General features: G+C 45.2%; 1 protein-coding gene across 4 annotated transcripts in view; it reads right to left on the reverse strand.

Moving 5' to 3' along the window:
- The window catches only part of CC2D1B (coiled-coil and C2 domain containing 1B), a 28423-nt gene extending 20697 nt beyond the window's left edge, over window positions 1-7726 (reverse strand). Inside the window, exons 1-5 of one of the 4 annotated variants that reach the window (XM_036388073.1) lie at window positions 7676-7726; window positions 7229-7333; window positions 4089-4230; window positions 1278-1387; window positions 394-513 (exon numbers count right to left, since the gene is read on the reverse strand). In XM_036388073.1, the coding sequence (XP_036243966.1) occupies window positions 394-513; window positions 1278-1387; window positions 4089-4230; window positions 7229-7294 (438 nt within the window). In that variant the 5' untranslated portion in view covers window positions 7295-7333; window positions 7676-7726. Of the gene's footprint in view, window positions 1-393; window positions 514-1277; window positions 1388-4088; window positions 4231-7228; window positions 7423-7675 lie in introns of those variants that run through there. The other 3 variants (XM_036388072.2, XM_036388074.2, XM_036388075.2) reach the window with 3 other exon arrangements.
- Between the last annotated feature and the right edge of the window lie 285 nt (window positions 7727-8011).

Below are 8011 nucleotides of genomic sequence, written 5' to 3' on the forward strand. Positions count from 1 at the left end.
AGACAGATAATGCTACTGAGAAAAACCCCAAAACTATTGAGTTATAACATGTCTCACAATTTCAGCACACTGCTCAATACTCTTAGGGAGAAGATACGAACTCTGGAAGTCTACACTTCAGTCTGCATGCTCCTGTGTATAATGAGGGACAAGACATGCTTGTCTCCAATTGTTTACTCTTCATTCTATGCTAACATCTGAATTCATCCTTGGAAACAAAGCAAAAGGATCACCTGCCCTCATACAGCACTGCTTTCCTTGGAGGAAACAGAATAGTACTTTTTTCTTCCTTGGAGGACAAGGCCTCCCCAGATGCTTGACAATGACCCTCATACAAGCCAAGTGACACCAGTGATTCAGCAAAACTGTCAGAAACACGAAGTTCATTCCTACCTGTGACTGCAGTTCAGGTGGTTCAGCTTCTGCTTCAGCTGGGGATGGCTCTGTTGCTGTCATTTCATCCTCACAGCTTCCTGCCTCACCTTCTTCCCCCAGAACTTCTTGTAACTCTGCCTAAGGTAAAAGTAAGAGCCAACAAAAGGCATTTCCTCAAAAGCTTCTCCGTCCTCAAAAGACAAAAATAAAATCGAGTCTAAAGTGTCAGAAGCTTTGGATGGATCTTGAACCCAAGTGAAGAGCCTGAAGATCTTCTATTCCAGTCTTTTTTAAATTCAATTTTATTTTTTATTATTAATTTAAACTGGTTCCAGATACCACTGAAGAGCCACACCGCAGCCCCAGGATCACCACACAAGTTTGTAGCTGGAGATCTGAAGCTGGAGAAGTTCAGAGAAGTACTTTTACAAAGATTATGCAAACCTAAATTTGAAATTTTCAAAAAGCCTCTACTAGCAATGACAGTCAAAACCACTGCTTGACACTCCTTCCCTAAACCCTGCCAGTTAGATGAGTCACTGAAACAACAGAGATTTTCCTGGGGTGTTCTCTCAGGCCAAGCACTGCTTGAAGCAGAAGCAAAATGGTGGCAGACAGCACTTCAGGGAGACTGTCCCTGGCTGTCCTTCCTCAGATGACATGGAATGGGATTCCTGCTCTTCCCTTAATTCTCTAGGACCCCCACACATATAAATGTTAGGAAACTCTCTTACTTTGCTGTGCAGGGGGATGGATCCTGCAAAGAATTGCATCTAATGGTGCTTTTGCAATATTTTAGTTTCTCACCAGGAAGTTAACAGGTGTTTTTGCTAAACGCAGTTCTGTTAAAAAAAATTACAAAAAAATACATACTAAAACTCTTTGCTAATAGTTATGCATACCAGCAGGTCTGTATCTTTCTCCAAGTCCTCATCATCTGCATCTTCCTCTTCATTCAGGTCCTTCATACACTCTGCAGCCATCTTTTCAATATGATCCATGGGCAGAGGAGCTGTAAAAGGAAATCCCAAGGAGCCATAAATCCTGAGGAACAGTTATACCCAGTTAACACTGGATATAAATCCTGAAGGAGCTGCTACCAGCTGAAAGAGAGCAGTGCCCTCCCCTCTTGTGCCCCCTTTATTGCACAGTGTTGTAGGCAACTGAGAGTATATTGATGGATAAAGGGCAGAGACTGGGAAGCGAGCAGCCAGGAAAAGCAGCCCTGGTGTTTCTGCTCTGACACTTGAGGCAGGCAGTAAGCCACTTGCACATTTTCTGCACTGCTGTCTTGTGATGATGAGATTCAGCCTTTTCCAAATTTTTCTTGGCTCCTTCATTTTTCAATTTTGCTTCTGGTCTTCATCCTGAAAACTCTACTTAACTCCTCATTGCTGAGTTCTCATCTGTGCTTCATCCTGTGCCAACCACATCTTCCTAAACTATCAACTTCCTCCACATGCTCTCCAAGGTGAGGCTGTTTGCCCACAAATCCCAATGGTCCACGTAAATGCCTCTGATACTTCCCTATGCAGACACATGACTGTGACTCACCAGTGGCAGCAAAAGCTGCAGAAAATACAGATCTCCAGGACAGAGCTTTAAAGTCAATTTAAATGGATCCCATTCACTCCCCGCATTTGCTGAATCAGCTGAAAATTAACCCAGGTACAAAACTGTTTCTGTTCAAACAATCTAATTGACCCCATGGGTGCTTCAGTATTTGTATCAAACATGCTGCTCATAAATTTGACCCTTAGCAAAACTTGGACTGCAGGCCATACCCAAAGGCAACTGGCTGTGCAGAAAACTGCAGCAGAGGCAAAAAACCTAATCAAGCCTCCTCAGATGGTTTTTCAGCTCTAATCCCGTGCAGCAAGATGAGGCCACAATTTCAAACACGTGAGCAGCTGCCCAGCTGGCACTTATCACAGACAGCAGGGATCTCTGGGCTTAAGATGTTCCAAGAGTGCAGCTTTTGCTGGAGGAGGAGGAGGCCATTCCCCCACACCCACCAGAGCTCTAGGATGTGATCCAGGAGGGAATTACTGCACCTGGTGCTCAGCCAAGAACCAAGCACACGAGTTGCACTGGATCCCTTTTTTCTGCCCTTTCCCAGACAGGATCTGTTTGTCCCCAGTCCTCACAGCTCCTCCTTCCCAGGCAGATGGAGACCTGCCTGCATCCTGCCCCCACCTCTGCACTGGGCCAAGTCTCAGGAGTGCCCAGTGCCAGCTGCTCATCCTCCATCAGCTTCTAACCCACACACTTACAATTCTAACAGGAAAACAGAATGGCTGCACGCTGCTTTGGAAAATCCCTTTTTAACCACACATTTAGAAGGCACGGTAAATGTTAGGCATAGTAAATGTTAATTTTGCACTGCTTGAAGTTTTATTTTCCTCTTATGAATAAAAAGACTGAAACAACAAAATAAATGACATGAGGGTGAGAGGGATGAAAAGCTGACAACAATTCAAGAGCTCCTGATACACAGATTCATCCTCAGAACATCATCCTGCAGGTTTTAGCCATGAGTAATCTATGTCCAATGGCAGAAGTTCTGCTGTTATGCCTGTTTGCACAATTGTGCTTATTAGCTTTAAGAGTTTACTAAAATTTTGAAACGTGGAGAGTGGAAACGATTTAGAATTTAGTTTCAGATACAAACTTGTCCTTTGTCTGTCATCAGCCACCGTGTTTATAGAGTTGTCTTGCCTAAATATTTCAAAATTCTTCATTTCCCTGCTGCTCTGTGTGAAGCCCCTTCAAATATTACAGGGAAATGACTGCAGAGCTGCAAATAAGGCTGTAGGTGCACTATCCCCTCCTTCCTGCATTCCTGCACCTGCTCACACCCCTGTAGGTCCCATTTTGCTTTCCCCACCTCAAGCACTGGCTGCCACCCCAGCTCTCAGACAGGCAGGGAGCAAACCTGGTTCAGCTGAAAAGCTGCCACAAGAAGTCAGGTTTATTTTGGCAGAGGAGCTCCTGAAGCAGCTCAGCCTGCAGCTCCACAAACACAGACACGCTCAGAGGCAGAGCATGCTCACTGAGGGGCCCTCACAGCAGCAGCAGCAGCAGCCTTGGCTCATGGCAGGTTACAGCCAGCCTGTAAACCACTGCAGAGCTGCATGCAAACACCACCAGGCCAAATAAACACACACTTGAAGCATTAAGAATGGTAACAACAGTCCATTCCAAGAGACACTGTAACCTGCAGAACACAAGCTACAGGATTCTCCAGGTGACTGCATCAGTATCTGCCTCTGAAAATGGGATTTAGTTTTGGTTACAGACTCCAAGTAACTAAAAATATAATGCTCATTATGTAAATTCATTCTTCAAACAAAAACACAAGAACAACCACATGACAAACAACCCACCCTCCACAAGAAACATAATTTCCCTTCTAAAATCATCTAGCGCCTACTACACCTTTTTATGACTTCATATGCTAAAAAAGCATGTCTTAATTTAGTCATTAAATGGGCCAGCCACCAGAGATCTTTTTCATATATCTACAAGAGCAACAACAGAAAAAAACTTTTACATTGTTTGTGGAGTAATAAATTAAACCTTTCGAAGTAAAGAAAAGAGCAGTTGCAGGTTCAGCTTCTACCAGTGATAGAAAAACCATTTTAGATAAATTTAAAGATTTTTTTTAAGATCAATTTAACAAAGTTAAATTAAATTCAGATACTTTAACTTACTTTTCACCTTTGGTTTTGGTTTTCCTTCTTTCACTTTTCCTCCTGTGATAGCAGCAAGCTCTGCTTCAAGGTCCCCATCATCCTCACCTTCCTCTGCACCCAGCAGCATCTCTTCAGGATTGAAATCCACAAACAGCCCCAGCTGGAGCCAAGGGAAAATAACAATACAGAATAATAAAATACCCTAGAGTTAGAACAAAGATGACACTCACAAACATCACACTGCATGGATTATTTCGACATTTTCACGCATTCTGAATCCTGTTCATTTTTTTTACAGCCACTATCACACCACTTGTACTACCACAACAATGCATACCAGGCACCCATAACTGGTGTAAGGTACATAAATCTTAACACCCCACAAGTATCCCTTAAAAACTCTACACAAACCATTTCTTAAAATCAATCCTGTTTAACAGTCTGACAATAACAAGGTAGAGTAAAATGTTTGTTTTACTGAGCCTCATGGAGCAGATAGCATCAGGGAAGTTCAGGGCAGTGTCTTTAACAGCTAAGCTAAAAAATATTCACTCATGGCTCACACACATCAGGTCTGACATGTGCACACTGCAGAGACTTCACCCTTATCTCCTGAAGAAGCTACATTTATAAACACAGAACTGTTCTGTCTTCTTCTTACATCAGTTTCTAAATCCCAGAAACAAACACAGCCATTAAAACCCAGCAATGCCCACACTGCACTGGACTGGAGAAAACCATCAGAACTGGCTGGCACAGATCATCAGCTGAGAGATAACATCTCAGGGAACAGCATTAATAACAGTAATCAGCATATGGCAGCAGGGGTTAGCACTCTCTTGTGGCAAAACATTCCAAAGTACAGCAAAGGAATCTCCGGGGTCTTAGTCCAAAAGGTATTCTTTAAAATGCCACTTCATCACTGTTTTTGTGTTTCTGAATAAGATATTCACTGCCTCAGGAAAATAAAATTATCTGAAGTATGCTAATGTTTTTTTTATGAACATGAATGAACAGAATTAGATTCATCCTATGAAGAAGGTGAAGCTTTCCTCAGACTTTTTCAAAGCACAAACCCTTATTGATCCCCCCATGGCCAAGGAGGCAGCACTTCAGTTTCTCTCCAGCACAGGAAAAAACATCAGCTGTCATTATTCTGAGGGTCAGCAATCTCCTTCTGTCCTGAGGATGTGAAGTGCTGCAAGAAGCTACCTGTCAGTTTATAAATTAATGTGACAGGTTTTTTTTTAAACTCAGTAGGAATCAAAGTGCTGGTGGCTACTGCACTGAAATATTCTGTGCCCCTCTCTGGACCATTTTATAATCCCAAGGGAGAATGTGAAACAGAGAGCTGAGAAACACTGGTTCAGGGAGCAGCAACAGCACTCAGAAGCAGCAGCAGTTTATTTCCTAGCCCTGCTCCTGCCCTTGACATTCCACAAGGCACTGGGCAGATCAGTCAGCCACCCTCTGCCTCATCCATCGCTCAGCTGTAACGCAAAACTAAAGTTGCACACTTGGCTAGGACAGAAGGAAGGTGAGGACAAGACTTAAACAGGAAATATTTACAGCAGTGATGTAAAGATTCAAGTTCTATGGAAGACACACAGGCCTTTCATCAACGTGCAGAACAGATGAGGAGCACACAGGATCTGCTCATTACCACACTGCAAGTGTGGACAGTGAAGCAACTGCAGCAACCACGGAAGTCAAGAACACAATTCAGCAGTTCTAGCTCCAAGTCCCAACCCATTCAAAAGGAACACTTCCAATGAAATTAGTAGCACTGAAGCAATGTTTAATAAAACAGAAAAAGTAAGTTATAAAAAGATTGCAGGTGATGTATTACACAACAAAAAAACATTTTAAATTCAATTAATTTGAAAGCGAACAAGCCATTTGTTTAGAAACACTTATCTATGATGTAAGACAGGCTGAAAAATTAACTGTATTGAATTAGAAATTAGTAAAAGATGTTAATCAGATCCTCGATTTACTCTCTGTCTTTTCAGAGTGAGGTTTCTTTTTTTTTCCCCAGAAGGAGGAAAACTATTTTCATCTTTTATCTTCTCCCCTGCTCAGACGAACTAAGTTATACCCTGTGTGTCTCACAATGCAAACTTTCACACTGAAATGCAAACTTTCACACTGGAGCCACAGTGACATTATGGATCACTAACTACAGCATTCTGCCTCCAGTATGAGAACACTGGTTCCTAAGAAATCACCAAAAGAGAACATCTTAGCTATTCTGTCTGTTCTAATAGCCTGTTACAATCCCTTTTCACATTCCTCTACTTTCTAACCAGTTATTCCACCTGTTACTTCCCTCTATTCTCAAAGGTTTCTGGAGTTCCATTCTGGTTCTAACATATTCTTTAACTACACTGTTTTCCCCTCAGTTTTCTACCCAGAATTTTGCCTTGACTGTATTTCTAATTTTGACACTGTCGCCTGACTTTCTACACCTGCCAACCATGACTAATTACTGCTTCTCTCCACAAGACTTCTGAAACTCCATCCAAAGGTAAATAGGTATGGAAAAAAGCCCTCAACACACAGACACAGCTAAACTCACTTTTATCCACAGGAAAGGGGCTCATCAGTCTATCTGTTACATGAAAATATGACTATACAAAGGGAAATTAAAATTAACTGTCTCTTGTTTAGCACCTAAATATTCTCCCATATACGTCCCTTAATTTGTTACGTGATACTCTGCTCTCCACTAACAAGTGAAGAGTGCATCCAATTTTTTTTCTTATTTCTGTTTTCTTAGAGATGTAGGGAAAGCTTCCACAGAGTCACTTTAGTTATTATTAAATCTCAACATAGCTGGGCTAAGAAAATACTGTAAGCATGAGTCATGAGGTCTAATGCAAAGATTACAGCATTACAACACTGTGCCTTCCCTGCAAGACCTCCACAGCTGCCTATCAGATATTTACTTGAAGAAGAATGCATTAAAGAAGGAAGGAAAACAGGCACCACACAGTCTGATTTTCCCCATGATCCCGCAGTGCTATTACCACATGGGAGATTCTGCAGGAAAACAGCAGCGAGAGGTCTGAACGAAACTATCCCGAGGAGCAGAGGGAGTGGGAGGTTTCCCGTGCCTGCTCTGCCACCACATCTCCCTGGCCCTTCGCCCTCCTTACCTGCTTTGCAACTGCAGCTCCCTGGCCCTTTGCCTGAGGGCTCTTTTTAGGTCTTCTGCCAAGCATGTTTGTTCATGAATTTCAGAGGGCTGTGTCTCTATAGGACTGAGAGCACACGGAACTTAAAGTCAGCGCCCTGCCCGTGCCAAGGCAAAGCCCGCCGGACGGAGGCGGGCGGCGCGACCCCGCCGCTTCCCCGGCTCTCCCTCAGAGCGCTCCCCGCCGTGAGGGCAGCGGGGGCAGCGCCGCGGGACGCGCTCCGCGGGCCCAGGGAGCCCGGCCCGGCCGCGCCCGCGCTCCGCCCGGGCGGCTCGGCGGGACCCGGCGGGCAGGGCCGGCTGCGGGCGCTCCCCGGCCGGAGCAGGGAGGGACCGCGGGGGCGATGGGCCGGGAGCCGCGCGAAAAACCGCGGAGAGGCCGCCCGGAGAGAGCCCGGCCCCGGCTCACCTCGGCTCCCGCCCGTGCGGCCGCAGCTCCGGCCGGCGCGCTCGGGGTGGGCCCGCCCGCGGCGGCTGCGCGGCTGCGCGGAGGGGCGGGCCCGGCCCGGAGCCACGGCCCCGGCTCGGTCCGGGCTGGCTCCGCACACAGCCCCGGCACCGGGGCGGCTGCCGAGGGGCAGCCCTCGATAGGGCCGACAAAGGAGCTGGGTGTTCAAATGGCGCAATTCGTGTTCGAGGCACTGTTACAGCTTCCTCCATTCCAACAGCGAGCCTGCCTTGCAAACTGGGAGTTCCGTTTAATTATGTTGGATTGCAACCTGGAAGTTCCTTTTAATTATGTTAG

This window comes from Molothrus ater, chromosome 9, assembly GCF_012460135.2.
Source record: "Molothrus ater isolate BHLD 08-10-18 breed brown headed cowbird chromosome 9, BPBGC_Mater_1.1, whole genome shotgun sequence".
Classification (NCBI taxonomy): Eukaryota; Metazoa; Chordata; class Aves; order Passeriformes; family Icteridae; genus Molothrus; species Molothrus ater.